General features: G+C 37.2%; 1 protein-coding gene and 1 long non-coding RNA gene across 3 annotated transcripts; one reads left to right on the top strand and one right to left on the bottom strand.

Annotated features, from left to right (window-relative positions):
- The first annotated feature begins 390 nt into the window (after positions 1-390).
- si:dkey-119f1.1 (Structural maintenance of chromosomes protein 6-like) lies at positions 391-22,280 on the top strand. Of its 2 annotated transcripts, XM_047388109.1 has the most exons (27): positions 391-472; positions 831-990; positions 1,629-1,752; positions 4,091-4,196; positions 5,365-5,501; positions 5,681-5,742; positions 5,911-5,991; positions 6,669-6,770; positions 8,189-8,308; positions 8,407-8,505; positions 8,685-8,831; positions 9,342-9,430; positions 9,533-9,697; positions 10,033-10,211; positions 11,145-11,346; positions 11,779-11,893; positions 12,065-12,225; positions 12,458-12,593; positions 13,802-13,882; positions 13,989-14,159; positions 15,313-15,450; positions 15,557-15,702; positions 15,826-15,951; positions 16,123-16,228; positions 19,774-19,926; positions 20,695-20,792; positions 20,992-22,280. In XM_047388109.1, the coding sequence occupies exons 2-27, from the start codon at positions 850-852 to the stop codon at positions 21,083-21,085; spliced, it is 3,279 nt and encodes a 1,092-aa protein (XP_047244065.1). In that variant the 5' UTR covers positions 391-472; positions 831-849; the 3' UTR covers positions 21,086-22,280. The 2 variants fall into 2 exon arrangements, with proteins under 2 accessions (XP_047244065.1, XP_047244064.1); XM_047388108.1 differs by lacking the exon at positions 391-472 and having other exon boundaries at positions 486-990.
- On the bottom strand, positions 2,614-4,076 carry LOC124882023. Its single transcript, XR_007041797.1, has 2 exons — positions 2,794-4,076; positions 2,614-2,681 (listed from the first exon to the last, which is right to left on the bottom strand). It is a non-coding gene; the product is annotated as an uncharacterized LOC124882023 (long non-coding RNA).
- Positions 22,281-22,743: the final 463 nt, after the last annotated feature.

Here is a 22,743-nt window from a genome sequence, read left to right on the forward strand (position 1 = left end):
CAAATAATTTGAACACACTAAAATGAACAAAAATGTTATACAGGATAGTGTGCACTATTGAATTAGATGTAAAACAGTAAAACGAACTTAAAAAAATATTATATATAGGCTTTTTATAAGAAAAAAGTGGAATGATTTATGTGGTAAAATTAATGTAACAGATTATTTCAAAAACCTTTAAGATATTTCTATTAATTTTTCAAAAGTTTATGATAAAAACTATTTGCACCTAAGTGAGTATGGCATGTATTGACTGGCTCGGTCTCATAATAACATTTAAACCATCTGTGTTGAATATTTTTAAAATAACTCTCAAGTAGAAGCTAACTTTTTGGCTTTTTTATTTCGGACAATGAACGCACTGTGTTGCACTGTTTACCGATCAATCTCGTTCATTCACGCGATGTTTTCGAGGAAATAGCGCGAATTCGTTAGACACTGGTTTGCTGTGTCGTTGAGCCACACTAACTAGGTAAGAAGTCATCCCAGACGTTACTTTATGGATTCTGTCAATTACCTTTAATAACAGGAAGCCAACCACAACGTACCCAGCGGCTACTTTAAAAGACAGCCTTTGTTTATTTTCGTTTAGCGGGCAGCGTTGATTAGCCACACAAGCTACATCTGCACCATCGCTAATTCAGTTCAGTGTTATCTGACGTACACTCGTAGCTAGAAATTCAAACTGTTACATCCATCCTAATAACCGCCGGAACTAATTTAGTAATTAGGAACACTGTGGCGGGATGAGATAAGCTTATGAAAGCTCATCCTTACTTTATGCTAGTAACGTTTGCATTTTTCGTTCGGTTTCGTTTTGTCCACAAAAGTGACGACGGGGCGTTCAATATGTCGAAGCGAAGAAGCACAGCTGTTAGTGAAAACCCAAACAAACGGCTCCGACCTGCGGCAAATGATGAAGATGAGGAGGACGAGGAGGAACGGCGTGTAACTGAAAGTGACCAGGAAGATCATCTTCTGAGTAAACGGGTAGGCAATGTAATGGAAAGTTGCTGTATCTACTCATCTGCCAGTTGTCACTAGTCATGTAAATGCAAAAGTTTGGCTCGCAGCATTAGCTTGTAAAACTATTCCTACCGCTTAAATTGTTCCACGTTTTGTTACAGCCACAAACTACAATGTATTTTGGGGGGATTTATGTGCTAGACTAACTCAAAGTAGTTAATTAATAGTGAATTGGAAGGAAACTGTTATATTGTTTTGTACAAATATCTGAAAAGCACGGCATGCAATTCTTTTTAGTGCCCTTGACTCAATACTTATCACGTCTTTTGCCATGTTTGATGGTGTTTCTTTCAGGATAGCCCTCTATTTGGCTCCATCCGTTTTCCTGACCATCTTCCCTGTCGAATAAAAGCATTCCCACAGCATCATGTTGCCACCACCATGTGTCACTATAGGAATGGTGTGTTCAGGGTGATGTGAACACATATAGTGCTGTTTTGCATACAGACCAAAAAGTTTCATTTTAATCTAAACTACAAAATGGGACTACTTATGGCTTTTTTCAACAGTAGCTGTTTTCTTGCCTCTCTTCTGTAAAGGTGCTGTAGAAATTAGATGGTAGTCCCTGTCATTAATCTTATTTATCTTATCTATGTATTTAGTTTCAGTGTTCTGGTGATGCAGGAATAGTAGAAAGCATCACTCTGAAGAACTTCATGTGTCACTCACTCCTTGGACCATTTGCATTCGGTTCCAATGTCAACTTTGTTGTTGGTAATAATGGAAGTAAGTGAATCTCAGTTACTTTTAAAATATCTTAAGTTGAGATAATTATTTTGAGAGCATTTTTTAGATAAGTTGAAATTAATATTTGGGAGAGCAGTTTATTGTACAATGTTTAACCACGGGTTTACAGGTTATTGTTTAAATCTGTGGTTTATTATTACCTTAAAGAAAGTTTTCAAAGCAAATGATATGCATTGTTTTCTTTTCCTGACTTTGTGAAGCTGTAATTGTCTAATGCAATTTATTCCTTTTAATATTATTAAACAGTTTGATGCAGGTCATTTTTGGGGTAAACAAAAAAAAAAAACAATTCACATAAAAGCAGAACCTTGTAGTTAATATGGATAACAATTAGGTATTCATTCTTTTCACAAGAACTCATAGGTATCCTAGTTTTGTGGAGTCCTCTGATTCACCTTCATAATGATGTTAAACCCATTTAACTCTGTAATCTGAGGGTTACAAGACTTTAATGCCTAAGAGTCTTATATTAATATGTTGTGCACATACACACACTAGTAACAGTAACTCATCGTGTGATTATCGAAAGTCTAAATGAATGCGTCACTTGTTGCTTTTACACATTTACTTGCCTTATTACAAGTGTATTTGTGGATTTATACAGATATTAAATAAATATAACTACTTTGTATCAACGTTTTTTGGCACATTTATGAATAAAATGGCTTTCCTGGCAGACAGAAATAACTATTTACTCTGAGAACCACGTCCAACATTCAAATTTTAAGCTGTGACAAACTCACCTATTTTCAGGCAGAGTCAGAGAAAAACGTCTAGGAATATTATCATTAGATAGTTCTGACCCACATGCAGATGAAACACTCAGAAGAAGTAACAGGATTATGAATAAGATTTATTTTCTCAAACAAAGGTAAATGGGAAATGTGCAGGAACTGGTAAATCGCCAACTGTACAAAGAAAGAGAAAAAGCAGGTAAATTGAAGTGCTAAAGTCAACATGAAATAAATAAATCAAAACACTACACTTAACGTGATAAACGGGTTATGAGATGAAGCTTACTATGTTGGAGTAATCTAACCTCCGGGCGGGTTGAGGGATTCGGAGTCGGCACAGAAGTTTCTCTGTGAGAGATGATGAGTTCAGAATGGAGATACTTGCATTCGAGGGTGAACAGGATACGCTTATGCCAAAGTTCAGATGACGGTGAAACAGGAAGCTGCCAGCCGGTTGCTGTCCAGGCGAAGTAAACAGGAATATTGGATCTTAATCCACAAAAACAGGAGACTTTTCTCCAGAAGTCGAAAATCCAAAACAGCAAAATAATGCTGAGAGCAAAGTCCGGCATCAGCAAGAGTCCGAAGGTTCAGGTAAAAACAACCTGCAAAGGAGCAAAAACGAAGGTTACGAAGAGCAAAGCACAAAGCGAAGATTAGTTATGGCTTGAGCTTATACCACTGAAGGCAAACACTCTGGCGCTGAAGTGCTGGCAGCCTCCTGCTTAAGTACACCTCCAAGCCATAAGCAGATTAGGCACACCTGAGAACTCCAGCACTATCTGAGAAGTGAACATAATAAACAAAAGAAAAAGCACACACACACAAAACTCCAGATCCTGGCAAATATGATGACAAAACAGGTTTTGGGTTGTCAAAGCAAAAACCGATGAGCTTGGATGAATGGTTTTCAGGGTAATGTCTTAATCAAAGCTACACGCAAATTTAGGGACCACCAACAAACCTGACATAGCTGCACACAAGCAGCAGGGTTTTCACTTTGACGCCTTCTCTCTCTGCAGTTTTGGTAAAAAGGCGTTGAGTAATAATAAGCGTCCAAATTTGCAGGATGCATCATATGCACTAAGTCCCCCAGCTTTCTGCAGTTTTGTGGGTTCAGTGGTGAGGGTAGACTGGTACATTTCCTATTGTAATTCGAGCAGTAAACTACGTGTTAGTATTGTATTATTATGAGCATGTGTTTATTGCCTTTCCAACCAGACGCAGATTTAATGAAATCTTCATAATTTTATTAGTTTCAGTTTGTGTAGTTAATGGAGGTACGCTAACACTGAGCTCTATAACATGACAAAGGATTTTTTTATATCCTTATATACCGTCTGTTACATTCCGACACATATCCCGGGACACATTAATTGCTGAGTGTAAATACAAGTAGTGCTAACTGTGTGTGATTGGGTCACCCATGACTTAACGATACCAGGTTTTAAAAGCCTCTAAGCTTTATTAGGTTTGTCTCACAGTTTAACCTTGACACAGTAGATCAGCTGTATTTTACAACAGTTGCTGCTTGTCTTTATTCCTCTATAACCGCCAATCTGTGCGCATACTGTTTGTAACAGGTGGAAAAAGCGCCATTCTGACAGCTCTGATAGTTGCCTTAGGGGGGAATGCTCAAGCTACAAATAGAGGATCATCCTTGAAGGGTTTTGTCAAAGAAGGAGAAAGGTAAGTTGTGTAAAAAGCCTTAAAATTGTATGGCTGAAGCATATTCTCTGATGCATAAAATGATTATAATTTTTTTTAATTATAATTAAATAATTAAACCTTAATTTTTAAATGACATCACACAGGAAAAAAAAATCCTACTTTCAGCAAAGAAAAAAATCAAATATTTTCAATAAAATCCCTGGTAGCATAGTTTTGGTACAACATGCTGTTAATATCTTGACCTGCAGCATCACTGGTCTTCCACGATCCTTAACAGTGGGCATGATGGGTTTTCCACAAGTTAGATCTTTGTTTCACTCCAGATGCATCATGAGTGTTTGTTGCTGAAAAGCTCGATCTTAGTCTCATCTGACCAAGCCACACAGTTCCAGTTATGGCCCAGTAGCATTTAGCAAACAAACAGCAAGTTTGCAATTGTGGATCAGAAAACGCCTTTTCCAGGCTCTCCCAAACAACAGATTTCCATGTAGACGGCATCTACTCGTTGTAATTGAGACTTGATGACTCTCTTTGCTGCAGTTCTCTATAGGTAATCGTTGAAGAAGTTTTGCCTCCCATCACCTCCTCCACCCTGTGCACAGTGGCAGACCCAACCTGGGTCATTGCCCAGCATAGTGGGTAAAATCAATGGGCCTTTGTCTTGTATTTATACCCCAAGGAAACAGAAGGTCATGGATTACTTATTAGTTCCTAAAAACTCTGATCAGCCTAAGAAAACATAAATAAAAAATAAGCTTCAGTTACATTTATTTATTTACTTGTTAGAGTTAGCATTGACTGCTACAGGCGATTCTGTTTAAAAACATATATTACAATAGATAGGAATTTCTTTCCACCAGTAAATAAATTATCTCAAATTATTAATTATTGGGTTTTTCAAGAACTTTCAGCATAAGACGGGGCCACTTCAATTAAAGATTATTGTATTTATGTCTAAAATAGGCCTAATTTAACAAAAGTTTCTCTTTTTTTGTTTTATTTCTGATTAAGTTGTCTTTTCTAAAGACCTGTCTTATTGGAGGTTCTTTATCATTTATGTTGGCCTCTCAAAAGTCTTATTTTGGCTTTACAAACTTTGCAGAATAGTATGAAATATCACATTTAAAAATATTTTTACTCATCACATTTACACAAGAGAGTTTGCCTATTTCTTCTGTTTCCTCAGTTCTGCCGACGTATCAATCACCCTGCGTAACAAAGGAAGAGATGCTTACAAGCTTGAGGTGTATGGTCCAGCCATCACCATAGACCTGAGAATAACACGAGAAGGGCTGAGAACCTATAAACTGAGAAATAAATCAGGTAAAAACCGGAGAGATCTTTAGATTGCTCTGTTTTTCTGCTTTCTGTGTTGTTTTCCCACCTCTTCATACAAACTTACACATCACAGTTTTGCTGGCCATGTAAAAACAAAAAGGTCACATCCAGGAATGCACTTGGAGATTCAAAGATTTACAGTCATACTTTTATTTCTCTAATAGGTCAGATCATCTCGACTAAAAAAGAAGAGCTTGTTTCCATTTTGGACAATTTCAACATTCAGGTAACGTGCATATCATTAAAAATCAGAGATGTAAATATGCTGGAATATTAGCCCCAACTGTTTAATTTGTCCAGCCAGGTGAGGCTTTATAACAGATGATCCTGTGTCATACATTTGTTATAACATAATCTGTCCTATTGAGAATTAATTATATTTTTTCTTTCACAGGTTAACAATCCTGTATCAGTTCTCACACAGGAGATGAGCAAATACTTCCTGCACTCGAAAGGAGAAGGAGACAAGTATAAGGTGTGTTGAAAGAAGCTCATATTTATCACAAAGCAGTGTTAGCTGTACACCTTTTTGTATTAAAATAACTGTTTAACTTCATGAATCACTAGAGGTGCCCCGATCAGGCTTTTCCTCTCCGACATTATTCTCGGTTGCCTTTGACGTGTGACCTGCAGATTCTAATTTTGACCGATTTAAATATTTCAAGACAGAAGACAGTGAATAAATATGCTACAGGTTATTTAATAGATGTAGGGGGTTTGATTGCAACAGAAAATAAAGGATTCACAAAAGATAACCGTTTATGCATCAAAGCAAATGTACCTAACCTTTATCAGATTTTTATTAGGCTAAAAAAAAGTGCATCAAAATACATTCTGTTGGTTGATGCGTTTATGGACCAAAACTATTGGGAAGTAAATGGAGAGAAATGGAAAAACAAAATCTTTTTTTTTTTTTTTTTTGCAGTTGAGGATCACAGATCCTCTTCAGAAACCGAGAGATCAATTGGTGCTTCTCTGTGAATTACCATTAAATCAGCAAATTTCTTCCAGAGAAAAAGATTAGCTTTTAAGAAGGAGCTTTTTTGATGGCTTTAGACTCCATTTTGCGTTAGGATTTGGATCCTGCTGTTTTCTTTTGTTTATATATAGACAGAAGCAGATGTACAAGTTTTTTTTTTTTGTCCCTTGCAGTTTTTTATGAAGGCTACCCAACTGGAACAGATGAGGGAAGACTTTATTTACATTAAAGCCACCAAGCAAGTCACAGAGGATAAGGTCGAGCAACACGGAGGAGTATGGATCAGTTTCACTTGCAAGTTTTTATTTAATAGAATTTTATTTTATAAATATGTGAATTTGGTATAATTTGTTTTTATATAACTAAATGATACACTGCCTGGCCAAAAAAAAGTCGCCACCTGGATTTAACTAAACAAATAGGTACAAGCCTCCCATTGGATAACAACAGCATGGGTGATTATGTTTCAGCTGGCAACAAGTTATTAAGAACGGTCCAACGCATTATTAAAAACTGGAAGGATAGAGGGGACCCATCATCTTTGAGGAAGAAATGTGGCCGGAAAAAAATCCTGAATGATCGTGATCAATGATCTGTTGCACGTTTGGTGAAATCAAATTGAAGAAAAACAACAGTAGAACTCTGGGCTATGTTTAATAGTGAAAGTAAGAGCATTTCCACATGTACAATGCGAAGGGAACTCAAGGGATTGGGACTGAACAGCTGTGTAGACTTGAGAAAACCACTAATCAGTGAGGCTAACTGGAAAAAAAAGGCTTCAATTCGCTAGGGAGCAGAAAGATTGGACTCTGGAGCAATGGAAGAAGGTCATATGGTCTGATGAGTCCAGATTTACCCTGTTCCAGAGTGATGGGGGCATCAGGGTAAGAAGAGAGGCAGGTGAAGTGATGCACCAATCATGCCTTTAGTGCCTACTGTACAAACCTGTGGGGGCAGTGCTAAGATCTGGGGTTGCTGCAGTTGGTCAGGTCTGGGTTCAGCAACAGCATGTGTTCAAAGAATGAGGTCAGCTGACTACCTGAATATACTGAATGACCAGGTTATTCCATCAATGGATTTTTTCTTCCCTGATGGCACGGGCATATTCCAAGATGACAATGCCAGGATTCATCGGGTTCAAAGAGTGGTTCAGGGAGCATGAGACATCATTCTCACACATGGATTGACCACCACAGAGTCCAGACCTCAACTCCAATGAGAATCTTTGGGATGAGAAGGCTTGGCGCAGTGGTCAGACCCTACCATCATCAATCCAAGATCTTGGTGAAAAAATACTGCGAAACTGGGTGGAAATACATTTTGTGACATTGCAGAAGTTTATCGAAACAATTCCACAGTGAATGCGTGCCGTAATCAACGCTAAAGGCGGTCCAACAAAGTATTAGAGTGTGTGACCTTTTTTTTTTTTTTTTTTTTGTGGTGACTTTTTTTTTTGGCCAGGCAGTGTAGAAATCTTGTTGATAGTTATTTTATTTTGATCTTGCCCACCTTTAAGTTATCCATGGTTTTTTATAAGTCAAGCATTTTCTGTGTTAACATGGCCAGGAGATTAATTAATTTCATTTAAATTTTATTTGGTTTTCTAAAGGATCGTTCTTACCCATTTGATTTAGAGTGTAACAAAACATCAAACCATTTTTGCAATCTAGTTATGTTTTCGTTGTGCTTTCAGTGCTTGAAAGACTTGAAGTGTAAATACCTTGAAAAAGAAGACCGGTACAAGAGCTTAGCTTCACTTGGTGAAATGCACACTAAACTGGAAGAATTGCAGAAACAGATGGCTTGGGCCTTGGTATGTTATTTATTATTGTTTTTATATATATAAATAGTCTGAATTAGGCTCCTTATAGGATTTTATAGTTGGTAAACAATGTGAGGTAAATCTTTCAGGTGGCTGAAATGGAGAGGGAGCTGGAACCAGTAAAGGAGAAGTTGGAGGCAGACAGACGTTCCACAGAGAAATATGATGAGAAGGTTGATGAATGGAAGGTATGACACATCTGTTGTGTTCTCATAACAGTATCTGCACGTGATATCTTCTTTCATTATTTTGGATTTTAATAATAGCCTGTTTCACCAATAATGCATTTTACTATAATCAATTATTTTGTCTTTAAGTAAAATGATTTCTGTCCACAGGCTTATTGTCTCTTATATGTTTTTTACAGGATAAGGTCAGGCAAGCTGAGAAGAGGTACAAGCAGATCCAGGAACAGCTGGAGGGAATCACTCAGCAAGTCCAGGAGCTGCAGCCTAAATGTGCTGAACTTAAGACCGAGGCCCAGAAACATAACAGCCTTCTCAAGTCATGTGAGGTCAGAGTTTAAGCAGTGCTTTACCAACACTTTTGTGTTTTCTGTTTTCATTGAGGCTTGCCTTTATTAAATTTCCTAATGATCTATGTTCACATTTGCTAAAATATTGCGGTGCAAATCTGTTACGTAAGCAAAAAAAAGGGAGCTGTACCAGCAGCAACTCCTTTTTTAACCAGACTATTCCTCTACAATATGTTGTATCTGGATTTTCTTTCCAGAGTTAACGTTCGCTAGAAAACATAAAAATAAACTAGTATTTTTGCTAACCCGTCTTACTTGGCATGCAGCACCAATCCAGCTCATTGGGGAGTAATTAAGGACTACATGTTTGTTTTGAAATTGCAGTGCAGATAGAGCCAACAAAGTACTGGAGCTGAATTTAAAGACTTAAATCGACACCATTGATTATGTTGTTTTATTTACACGTACAGAAAACGTTTATGTTTTTGATGTAATTTTCATGCACGATATTCACCTCATTAGAAGATCAATGTGTTTTCCCCTCTTCAGCTCATTGTCCATAGGTGCAGAACTAATCTCAGGGACCTGGAAAAGGACAAAGCTCAGCTGTCTTCACGTATAAAGGATCTGACTCACAGGTGTGAGCTTTGTTTACGCTCTTCTATATAAACCAATAACTTGATCACTAGTGTTTTCTAGTGCTTTTTGTTCTAATCTTTGATCCTTTTTCTTTTCTTTAGCATCAGTCAGACAACAGGAGCAGAGAGCCAGGCGAGGGCAGACCGTATGAAGCAGATTCAGACTGAACTGGAAAACCTGGATCTTCAGATTCCCACTCTGGGTCAGCAGATTCACCAGTTTCAACACGCCAACAGCCGTGTCAAAGAAGAGCAAGGAAAGATGAAGTATGGAAATGGACAAATTGTATTAAACAACCTTATTTTTGCCATTATTTGCAAATATTGCCATGACAAGGTTTTAGATGTACTGAAATTGATATTTTCATGTAGTTGGATAGGGGAAAATACTATCAGCCTGACAGTTATATCTTACATATGTACATGCAATAAACAAGATTCACTCATCTTCAAGTCTGAAAACGTCTTCCTAGGAGGTGCTTTTGCTACACATCTAGTTGCTTTGTGGAGCTAAATAAACCCTGCCAGGATGGAAGAGAAATATGTTGCATAATCTAAAAGTTTAATACACTTGATAAATAAATCATTCTTTATGTTTACAGAAGAGAGCATGATGGGCTCAAGAAATCCATCGAAGCAAACAAAAGGAAACTGCAGACGATGGAGAGCAGTCGCTCTAATCGACTTCGGCGTTTTGGAGAACAAATGCCTGCATTGCTCAATGCCATTGAAGAAGCATACAGAAAAGGCTACTTCAAGCACAAACCTCGAGGACCTCTGGGTAAAAATTGGTTGTCTAAATTTTCGCTTGTCTTGTTCCAGTCACGAAAGGAAAAGGCAAAATAAGCCCAATAACTAGGCAACAACCTTAACCAGGGTTCCTGCGGATCCTTACAAAGTCTTAATAGGCATTGAATTTATCAATCTAAAAATAAGGCCTTAATTGGTATTAAAATGTTTTGAATCAATCTTTCAGAGTTCTTAAAAATGTTAACACATTGTAAATAGGATTTTATGATTGTTATTCGTCTCAAATATAAAAATAATTGGTAAGATGTGTTATTATCAACATGGAAAAAGTATAAATTCAACGAAAATTGGATGTCCAACCAAGATTTTTCTGTGCGGCTGAAACCAGTACCAGGGAATGTGTATGAGGCATGTTGTATTTTGTGCAAGAAATGTTTTAAAGTCGGCACGATGGGAATCAAGGCCGTGGAGTCATGCATGTGAAACACAAAGCGTCAAAATCAAGTTCACAACAAACAGCAGGTATTTCCCAGGTTTGTTTCATTCTCGTCTCTACAATACTTCCACAGCCATCTCCGAAATCGACAATAGCGTCAGCAGCAATGAACATAATGAAAACCATTAAATGAGAAATGTGTCTAAAACTTTTGACTGGTAATGTAAATAAATAATATATATATATATATAAAAATACAGATTTATATAAATAAAAAATATAAATAGATAGATATACATGTGAAACTTTTACACTGGACCAAAGATAAAATAAAACTAAAATAAACATTTAGGTAAAATTGTTGCTAACTGGGGTTGCTTTTTTTTTTGCCATTTGTGTTTGTTGTGAAGTTGATCTTAACTTTTTATTTCAAGTGGTATTAAAAAGTATTGAATTTAACTTGCCTTAAGCTGTATTAACCCTGGTAACCAAGACTCTTGCTTTGCCCCTATTTATCTCCTTCTGCAGGTTACCTTATTGGTCTGAAGGACCCAGAGCTGGCCCTGGCTGTAGAAGTATGTCTTAAATACCTAGTTGTGGCCTTCACATGTGACAACTATGAGGATGAAAAGGTGCTAAAGAGCCTCATGGCCAAAATGTACCCAGCTGGTAAAAGGCCAACCATCATTACCAGCCAATTCCTCCAACATGTCCATGATACAAGAAAAAGGTGAAGTTCCTCAGTGCTTGCTCTCTCAAGATATTGGTGCTATTAGAAAGGATGTGAAATTAGTTTCGGTGCACTATGGTAACAGGCGATTCGTTATTTGAGAAGATGACTGTCCATGTTAATTAGCTGTGATTTAGTCAATACTATCAGGCACATAATGTACACTAACATATAGGTCAATCCCAATAAATTAGAATATCATGAAAATGTTTCCATAATTCATTTCAAAAAGTGAAATTCATTGTTACATGGAAACAAGTTCAGAAAGGATGATGGGTTTAAAAAATGTACGTTTATGTCATAACGTTTAGACTTTAACAGTATTTAATTTGAATTGATTGATAAATCTCAAAAGAAAGGTTTGAAAAAAATAATCATTACAGATATGTTTATTGACCTGCCATCGTTTTACTTGATCGTCTGTTTATTCAGGGGTGTGAATCATCCCCAGTACCCCTCTGTACTTCAATCTCTGGAAATTGAAGACCCTGTTGTTGCCAACTGCCTTATTGATCAAAGAAACATTGAGAGCATTCTGCTTATTAAGGTGAGAAGTATTTCCTCCACAGTCAACATGCTGAAGTCTTCACTGCATTTAAGCACTGCTTCCAAATGTAGACAACTTTACTTAGACTTTTGTACGACAGCATGCCAGGATTTGTTCTAGAAGACAAGCATTGCCTATTAGTGTTGTTAATACCTATTTGTGTGTTAACAGAATCGCGCAGAGGCTCGAAGAGTAATGCAGGGCAAAAATCCTCCAGCTAACTGCATCCAGGCCTTCTCTGTGGATGGTGATCAGATCTACACTAACCGTAATTACTCCTCTGATCAAACCAGACCAAACTACCTTTCAGGGGATGTTGAAGAAGAAATCAGGTGAGTGTCTCGGGTCTGGGCACTCTGTAAGTATGCTTTTTTTTTTTTGGAAAAGAACATGAATGCTTGATTGCTGAATTGTAAACCACAAAAAGTTAAAGTTGCATAAAATTAATTCCAGATATTTAGATTTAACAAAAAAATATCTATAGGGTTGTACTTCTAATGCTGTTCTGCCCTCATACCCTCTCTTTTTCTGCTTCCCTTTGTTGTTTCTTCTCTTTCCCATCAGGCATTTACAGAGAGAACTGGAAAACCAGCAAGGTCAGGAAGCTCGTTTTCAGCAACAAATGAGAAAGTTGGATGAAGACATCAGGCAGAACGAGGGACTTCTAAGAAGAGTGCTCATGGAGCAAAAGACCACTAAAGTAACCAGCTTTCCAAATATTTTTTCAGTAAAGGTGGAAACTTTGCATGAAAATGTAGAATTTTTATGAATAAATTCTAATTAACCTGGAATTTATAATATTAAATATTAGCCGTTACCCAGCATTTCAAATATAGTTGGAAAGAAATATATTTAAACAGTCCTTGCTAAACCAACCAGATTTCAGTCATGCCAACACATATCTGCCTTTCCGGTGGAAGAGACCTCATGGATCTGAAGCACCTGATCAGATCCACAAATTGGTGGGATTGGATCATCAACATTGGCCACCTAGAAGAGCAACTGGTCACTGTTCAGTAACACACACACAATATTAGCGACAGGCTCATGAATGTAAGAGTGAAAATAAATAGCATTCAAGCAAATCTAATTCTGTTGGTGACACAAAGCTACACAACCATCCTCAGGAAGGCTGGACAGTAACACTAGAGAGGCGCAGTTGGATGTTGAGGACGTCAGGGAGAGGCCATTGGATGAAAATGCAGAAAGTAGACTGGAAAAGTTCGACCGAAGATACTTTTTGGTTTACATGTTGAATAGGATTTTTTTTTTCCAGGAAGTGGGGACTCTTTTCTTTTAAAAAAAATTGAGACTGATCTTATGATTGGTGGTGGCATGTTTGGAGTTGGGGAGGAGTAATATTTTACTCAGAATATGTTTTTATTATTCAAAGAATTGATTGTAAAGTAATTAAAAGTTGATAAAATTCCCCTTACAAATATGTTTTTATTATTGAGTTTTTAATCCCTTTTTTTTTTAAATTGATGGATTTTTGTCTGACAAAACAGTTAATTTGAGTTTAATTCCAATGCACTTTTTCTTATTAATAAGACATTAATGTATGTTTAATACATTTTGCAATGTTGTAAAAATCACAAGGATATGAGTTCTTTATTTAAAATAATATCTGAAATATTCATATCAGGCAATCGTACTCCAATATTTTTTCCAAATCTGTGATGTTCTATCATGCAAAATGTTAGCTTAATTTTAATTTAGTCCCACTGTTCTTTTCCCGTTTTTTCAACTGTAGCAGATTTTAATGTACAATAATATAAAAAAAAACTATTTTTGTTACCGTAAAAAATAAACACATTTGATTTCAGCAGGAAAAAGAATAGGAAAATAAATTCCAGTATTTCTCTGACTGATTTCTAATTTAAAGCTTAGCTTTGTTTTTTGTTTTAGGATAAGGCCACAAAGCTGCAGCTTGAGCTGACAGACCTAAAGAACGTGGAAGAGCCTCAGTCAGAGGACCTCAAGCCGCTGGTATGAACAGATCACGTTTTTTGTCTTCACTCTTACATAAAAACTTGTGTTTTCCAGCAGTGTCAGCCTCTTAGTGTGTTAAACTGTTATATTTTATTTGTCTCAGGAAGAAGATCTTCAGGAGATTGTTGCAAAGATCTCATCTAAGCGTGCAGAGTACGAGGAAGCTAAAACCAAAATGGCCAACCTGAAGGCAGATTATGAAAAGGCAGATCAGGAATACAAGCAGCACAAAGAGAGCATAAGCACCATCACTGAGGAGGCTGATTCAGTCAAGGTAATGATGTCACTTCGGTCTTGTATTTTATCTAACTCAATAATTGGGATCCTGCAGATGTTACTGGCTGGAGGCAGTCTATATCAGATAAAACTGGCTTAGTGAAATTAAATAATACCTAGAAATAGTTTTTCTGTCAGCCGCAAATAAAGAACTTTAATATACCGGGTAATTCCAAATGTTTGAGTATTATATTTACATGTGAAATGCATCTTTACTACATTAAACATGTAGTTAGTAATAAATATTCCTTGAGGTCTTTGTTGGAAGATGGAAAAAACTTTCCAAACTTATTTTATGGATTTTTGTCAAGACAAAGTAAAAGGTCTGACAGCTTTATGTGCTAAAATATTGGTGTAGGTCTCATTGCTTTTACCGTGCGTTCACGCCAACCTTTGGGAACATTTTGTACCGTGCCAAAGTCCGGTTTCTGAAGCAGTTCATGTCGTGTGAACCCATCCCGGACCCTGAAACCGTTACAACTGCTGGTCTTGGAACGGTTTCTCCTGACCCTGGAGCGGTTCGCTTGCAGTGTGAATGCATGCCGAGGCAGCGTGCCAAAAGCAGGAAGAAAGGATGTAAGATAAGAGCAGCACATTTGAGTAGAAGAAGAATTAAAGGAAAAACACAGCAAGAGTTTGAGTTTGGAAATGTCTCATGGGGCTACGTGGAGTAGTGAGGGGAGTGCACGCGTACAACTACATTTGAACACCAAAGTAGCAACAGAAACCCCAATAAGGTGGACTTTCTTCTTTGTGCTTTTTTTTCTGCATGACGTTGTTTGGTCCCGTCTAACAGTCTGTGTGAAACCAAACCGGGACTACAGAAAGTGTGAATTTTCTCACTTTTACTGATCCCTGGACCGATTGCTGGACTGGACAAACTGTGAATGTGCCCTTACTCGCTCCGCTCGGTGGTTAAGATCAGCGTAAGGGGTCTTTTTGAATAAAGACCCTATTGTTCATGCAGTTGCTTAGAAAAGATGTTCTCTGAACAGTTGTTTTGCACATAAAAATATTCAAAATAATTGTATTGATATTTTGAATATCAACTGTGTGTCTTTGTGATCTGGCAAGACTGGCTGTGTTTAAAGTTGCTCAGAAAAACTGTCGTGTTGTCACACTTTTTGTTTACTGTGCTTGTTCTGCTGCAGGACGAGCTCAGTAAAACTGACCAGGAGGTGATGAAGTGCAAGCATCACAAGAAACACTATGACAACAAACGCAGTGCCCATCTCCAAAACATCCAGAACCTTGAAGCTCAACTTAAAAGCAAGGAGATGAACCTTGCGGTATGTCAGATTATTAATATAATAGGATAACAGTATATGTGTCTAGCTAACACTCCACACAACCCCAGCTCTTGCTTTCTTAACGTTTGCCCTATTTTCAACTCAGGCATCTGTTGCTAAGGCCTCTGAGATTTGTCCAGAACGCCTCGAAGTCCGTCGAACTGCCAAAAGCATTGACAGTGAAATTAACCGGCTCAAAGTCAAGATCTCAACTCAGCAGGAACAACAAGGGGACCGCGAGGAGATTGTGAGGTAATTGCCTCATCTTTTGCAATAATTTTTCAGCTATACACATTTTTTTACTGTTGCTTGGCAGATGGCAGCACTAAATACTAGTTGTCTTAATTTTTTCACACTTGTATTTCTTCTGCCTAGGCAATACCATGAGGCTTTAGAGAACTACAGGAACATGTCTCAGCAAATGAGGAGCCTGAACAACTTCATCAGAAGCCTGGATAATGTCATGACCTACAGACTCCAGGTTTATGCTGATCTCAGAAAGTAAGTACTGAAGCTTTTGTTCATTATGCAGTGATGCACTATTTGTGCATGGAAATAATTAAGTGTTCTCTGTACTGCCTATTAGAAGATATAGACTCTTGAATTAACTTTTTTTTATTAAACACTCTTATTATCTGAATTTTGATACAAGTTTTTATTTTTCTACATTAGGTTCCTCTCAGCCCGTTGTAAATACTACTTTAATAGTATGCTTGCTCAGAGAGGCTATAGTGGAAGTATGACGTTTGACCACAAAAATGAGACCCTGACCATCTCGGTAAGTAGATTTCATTTGTTTGCATCAGCCTCACATCTGTATTCAGATATAAATGCACCAAGAAACCAAGTGTGTTCCACTGTTTTTTCAACGCTCAGCAGCAGAGACGTTATTGAACCACTGCTCTGCATTCTCTTTAAAATGTCAGCTCCATAAAAATCTTGTTTTTTGTCTTGAAATATTGGTCAATTCCTGTTTTACAGCAACTCCTCACCAATTCCAATGAAGTTGGGACGTTTTGTAAAATGTAAATAAAACTAGAATACAATGATTTGCAAATAAGCATGGAAATCCCTGAAAAAGTCATTTTAATGGCAGCGTCTGTTGCTCCACAATGTGTTTGTACCTTTCAGCATTAATGGTGCCTTCACAGATGTGCGAGTTATACATGCCATGAGCACTAACACCCTTCCATACTATCACAGATGCTGGCTTTGAACTTTGCACTGATAACAGTCAGGATAGTCCTTTTCCTCTTTAATCCAGAGGACATGACGTCCATGACTTCCAAAAATTATTTCAAATGTGGACTCATCAGACCACAGCACACTTTTCCAGTTTGCGTTAGTCCATCTCAGATGAGCTCGAGCCCAGAGAAGCTGGCGGCGTTTCTGGATGTTGTTGATCTATGGCTTTCACTTTGCATGGTAGAGTTTTTAACTTGCATTTGTAGATGTAGCAACAAACCCTGGTAACTGACAGTGGTTTTCTGAGGTTTTCCTGAGCCTACTTGGTAATATTCCTTACAGAATGATGTCGGTTTTTAAGAGATTTCTCCAGATTCTTTGAATCTTTTGAAGAAATTATGGAGTGTAGATGATGAAATCCCTAAATTCATGCAATTTTATGTTGAGAAACGTCATTGTTGGACTATTTGCTTACGCAGTTAAGTGGTGAACCTCGTCCCATCCTTGCTTGTGAACAACTGAGCCTTTCTGGGATGCTCCTTTTATACCCAATCATGACACTCACCATGATCATTGAACCAGATTTTGGTACCTTTTGCAGTGTGAGCAGGTCAAGTTCTGCTTGAAAATGAAATCAGCATCTCCATAAAGCTTGTCAGCAGAAGGAAGCATGAGGTGCTCCTAAATTTCCTGGTAGATTGCTGCGTTGACTGTGGACTCATTCTAGTACTTTTCTCCTTAGCTCAGGTAAGACGCTTCTGAAGTTGTCTCTGGTTCAGAAGTGGCATGACACAAGGAAAGCGACATTTGTAGACCATGTGTAGGATTTGTCTGTACGTAGTGACTCTTGATGGCGTGACTCCAGCTTCAGTCCCCTCCTTCTGAAGCTATCCCAAGTTCTTGAATTAATTGTGTTAGACAATCCTCTTTAGACTGCGGTTATCCCTGTTGCACCTTTTCTTACCACACTTTTCAAACCCCTTTTTTTTTTTTCTCTTGCTGTCGGTGGAAGACACACATTTTCTCTTCCTCCCTCCCTGCTGATCCCTGCTTCTGCCTTTTGTCTGTATTTTTCTCAGAGCCTCGCTTTGCATATCCTCCAAATTTGTAAATTATGGATTTGGTCAGCTGGACTCTCAACGTAATTGGTCAAAAAAAAAATTTCCTACGGGAAGACGGGGTAAAGGAGACCCTCTTGTCCAGACGAGACATTCTTCTTCGGATACACAATGGATTCTTGGCAGCAGTGGAAGATTGTGTGCCTGACTACGATGTCGGTCAAGGACATAGAAAATGTGTACATATTTGGACTTTTGATAACAGGATTTCTGCTTTTTGGAGTTGGTGGTTACCTGGCTTATCGAGTGATTCGCAAAACGTGGGCAGCTGTTCAAAGCTTTCCAAAGCTGCCTGCGATGTTAGATGGAGTCTGTAGAGCGATCAACACTCAGACTGAAATGTTAAGAGAGCAGAATCACAAGCTGGACACGATTCTTGAACAGAATCGCAGCCTGGCAGCAATTGGACTCAGAGGTTAAAGGATATAATTTTGGAGAAGTTGTACGCTGAAGATCTGCGGAAAATACCAGAAATTTGGCTATTTGGATTCATAGTTGAGACATACCAGTAAAACTCTTAAGGTGGTTGGAAATTCACAACTGCCTGAACCAACATTTATTGTTTTTCTGAATCCGGCGCCCCAACGTGGCCTTGGCAACTTCTGCTAACTGGCTATGGACAAAATATCTCCTGGATGTTATATAAACACGACGCTCTTCCTCAGCAGTCCCCTACCAGCTGTATGCTGATAGGATTGATAAAACTTCCACCTCTCTTCTCAAGGACAATGGCGCTTCTATCATTGACAGTCTAATTCTTGCAAACACACTCAGACTTATATATTCACACCCTCAAGATTCCACCGTACCCTTGCTAAATCTTTACTTATGTGTGTTGCTTACCCCTGATGAGGTTTTTTGTACTATTTCAGACTCTATTCTTAGCAGAATAGAGTCTGAAATATGATTTTTTTTTTCCTCTTATCTTACTTTACCTAAATGTGTGATTTCATTTCTTTTCATAGATTTTACCATCGAAAACCAAACATTATTAGTAACTTGGACTTTAGCTGCTCTTACACCAATGACCCAGCTTTCTTAATTAGATTACTTAGTTCAACTTCAGCACCAGTAAAAGCAATATATATTATTAGCACCTGAAAATGTGGATTAAAGCTGTTTTGTACCAGTGACTCAGCTTCACTAGTTAGAATTCAGTGGAACAATAAGACTTCTTAGCACAAGATGCTTTCCCCTACATAGAGGACTTAATGATATGATTACCTCTTTAGAAAGATTGGTTTAGAACCAGCTCTTACCAGTAAAACCCAAAGGATTATTAATGTTATCTGTATCATTGTAATATTGACCAGAAATGTTTAGATTTCTCAGAAGGATTCATAGATTTTTAGATTTCTTAGCATTTGATTTGTTTTTCTGTTTTCTTTGTGATTGTATTGTAATTGTATGTACAGCGCTTTGAGTGTCTCGTTACTGAAAAGTGCTATATAAATAAACTTACCACACTTTTCCTTCCACTCCACTTTACATGAATACAGTATTTAACTTTTTCATGGAATTTTGGGTTTTCACTAACTGTAAGCCATAAGCATTAAAAATTAAAGAAATAAAGGTGTGAAATATTACACTTGTGTAATGCATCTATATAATGTGTGTTTTATTTTCTGAAATTAGTGACGAGAAACATCAAACATTTTCACTATATTCTAATTTTTGGAGCTCTACTTGTATAAAAGGAATTCATGACCTTTCATAGCAGGAATGATGGAAAATAATATTTTCAATACTTTTTTTTTTTATTTCCTGGTTGATTAATCTCTACAGTCAAAGGTACTACATCTGTCTTTTTAACAACTTTTCTTTTGTTTGTTTTAGTTGTAAAATCTGAAATCAGTTAAACAGTGCAAGTTTTTGACAGTTCACTTTAACATTATATGAAAGGTGGCAGAAAATGTAATATAGAGAGCTTGGTTCCACAGCTGCTCTAATGAAGTCATGTCTACAAAGACAGGATTTCCTGTACAAACCTGACATGGATGATTTGTACGCTCATTTTTAGGTGCAGCCAGGCCAAGGAAACAAAGCTGATTTGAGTGACATGCGTTCTCTGTCTGGAGGCGAGCGCTCCTTCTCCACTGTTTGTTTTGTTCTCTCTCTCTGGGCCATCACAGAGTCGCCTTTTCGCTGCCTTGATGAGTTTGATGTTTACATGGTAATTACTTACAGTTTTATTGACATTTGGTGTGGGTGTGTTGAAGGGTAAACATAAAGTGTATTTACTCTTTCATGTTTTTGGCCCAACATAAAAATCACATAATGTGTCTACAGATTCAGAACTTAGCTGGCTGACAAGGGCTACATTGTATCATTTAGGAATTACAGATACATTACATGTGGGGTTCCTCAAGGCTCCATGCTTGCACCACTCTTACTAGCATATGCTTTTACACACAACTTTATATTTCTGTGTCACTACAGTCCAGTATCTTTGTGTCCTGCCTAATAATTTTTTTTGGTTTATTACTAGACTTTGTCACGGACTCAAACTTGTAAGGAGCTCCAGTTAATCCACTAAGCCCGTTTATGTTGTTGTTCATTCTAAGCACACGGATGTCTTGCCCGTTCTTCACTCTTCCATTGGCTTTCTTTGCGTAAACTAATATTAAGAACTGCTGCTAATTTTAATCAGTGGTAAATATTTATTTTTATGACGGCAGCTTTTAATACAATAACTAATCGAATGTTCCCATTTTTATGCTGGAAGAAAATCAATAATGTGTCAGATTTTCTAGTTGTGGTTTAAATCAGCAGTAAATTATTCCAAAGTATTATTAGGCAATTTATTTTTAATCTATCACCAGTGTTTGTAGTGACTTTAGAATAAAATCAGTGCTTTTGTGCAGCGTAATTTATACTATTCTGAGTTAGCACAAGCCTGGAAAAAAATTTAATTTGACTTCCTTCCTCTTACACTTATTAGGACATGGTGAACAGGAGGATATCGATGGACATGATGCTGAAGGTAGCTGCCAGTCAGCGCTACAGACAGTTCATTTTCCTCACCCCTCAGAACATGAGGTAACCATCAGTGCAGTTTCTGTATATGCAGCTCAAATCATTTGCACCTCCCACATGTTTCACTGTCTTACTTTCTGGTCTTATAAATCATCTTAGGCAGACTAAGCTCTGTGATTTCAGTTAAGCTGTTGAGGTTCTTTCAAAATACCGAATAACTTTAAATCACATCAATATTTTTGTTGCTTTTTTTCCTGTTCAGTTCTCTTCCGATAAGCAAAACCATCCGGATCCTTCGTCTCAAAGATCCTGACCGGGGGCAAAACAACTCGCAAAGAAGTCATGACAAAGACTAATAGTGCACTCAGAGTACTCAGAAAGTGGACCTCAGGTCTTATGGTTTAATTTAGGTTATCAGTCATTGTTTTTCAGTTTAAAGAAAGTGTGTTCAATTTGTAAAATATAAAAAGCTACATTGAACTGTAAATAAAATGCAGGCACTAAAGAATTAAATTTTTCCTAAGTATGGCTTATCAAGCAGAATCCCAATGACTTGAAAATGTTTATGCATCTGGTAGCAATATTCCTATTCAATGTTAGGGTAGTGTTCAATGCAACGCCTTGAACCAGAACAAGTTACAGGTCCAGTTTCTGCGACATAGCGGCATCTAGGGGTACAATTTATACCTGAGTACCACATCCCTGGATTTATTGTCGAACCAAAATGTTAATTGCTTGTTCTAAAGTAAAGTTTTTTTATTGTTTTTATATAAAAATGTTCTTACAGTTCTACTCTATCCTTCCTGTGCAAAGTCTGCAGTTTGGGGTTTATATTAGACTCATGGAGGTTTGTTTTTTTCCAACTTTACACACAGACCTAAAATGTTTTGTGTAAAAACTATTTTGTAAAGGATTGTTTGATATAAACTTTGTTAAATTAGTTTAAAATGTATACAATGTTTGCACCATCTTTTTTACTTTAATTGTTAAACAATTTAGTTTGGAATGAAAATTATTTGAAAGGTTAAATCTGCTAATATTGGTATTACATTTGTCATTATTGAAAGACATTTTTGGTGAATTTTGAATCTGGCAAAGTGACTCAAATGTCTCCAGGTTTAGAATAGGTCTGAAATTGTTTTTGACCTTAACAATTTTCTAGATTTTGCTACAAAGAAAAGTAACTACAATTTTTAGATTTCTGTACTTAACAATTTTGATTTAGTTTTTTTTTTTCTTATTTTACTGTGAACTACACTCTGCTCAAGTACCGTTCTCTTACAGCTGCCGTTAAAAGCTACTTTTCAACTGAGTGTTTCACAATAATAAGCTTTTATATATTATAGCATGTAGCAGAAATGTAAACTGCTAGCTTCGAAACAGTTTGCCATTAATTGTTAAAAAATGTTGGTAACATTTCAGATTTCTTTAAACTGTAAACAATCTCACATATTCCTAATATTTTCTTCAGAATCTCATTTCTTTTCAGTGAATGTATAATTTATCAAGTTAATTATTATTGAAGTTACAAAACAAAGTTTGAAAACCATTCTTTAAAAGTGTGTTTATGTTTTGCAATAATTTTAGGTTAGGCTACAAAACGATATCCTAGGCTTTGAACACCTCCTGGAGCAATATTTAGTCCATCTGCAAATAGAAAGATTATAGCAAACCTATAATCTTAATATAATCTTAACCTATAATATGGCCATCTACCCAAACTGATAGGCCAAGCTATGGTATGCAGTCAAGAGGCCATGTTAACTCTGGAGGAGTTGCAGAGATCTACACCTCAGGTGGGAAAACTTAACAGGACAACTATTGGTTTTGAAGTTTACCACAAGCCATGTAGAGCATGAAGAGACCAAAACAACCTTTGGGCCTAAATGTAAAATGCTGTGTGCTTAAAAACAAACGGGCCACATGGCCCTGAACTCACGGTAAACCTGTTGATGACAGCATCATTTCTTCAGCACGGAGTGGAAAACTGGTCAGAGTTGGTGGGGAAATTAAT

This window comes from Girardinichthys multiradiatus, chromosome 15, assembly GCF_021462225.1.
Source record: "Girardinichthys multiradiatus isolate DD_20200921_A chromosome 15, DD_fGirMul_XY1, whole genome shotgun sequence".
Lineage (NCBI taxonomy): Eukaryota > Metazoa > Chordata > Actinopteri > Cyprinodontiformes > Goodeidae > Girardinichthys > Girardinichthys multiradiatus.

Bases quoted from the DNA above. Each gene is read 5' to 3' on its own strand.
- si:dkey-119f1.1 (XM_047388108.1), top strand. From the start codon at position 760: ATGAAAGCTCATCCTTACTTTATGCTAGTAACGTTTGCATTTTTCGTT. The intron at 6,771-8,188 runs GTATGGATCAGT...TTGTGCTTTCAG, and splicing joins AGGTCGAGCAACACGGAGGA to TGCTTGAAAGACTTGAAGTG. The intron at 12,226-12,457 runs GTGAGTGTCTCG...CTTTCCCATCAG, and splicing joins GATGTTGAAGAAGAAATCAG to GCATTTACAGAGAGAACTGG.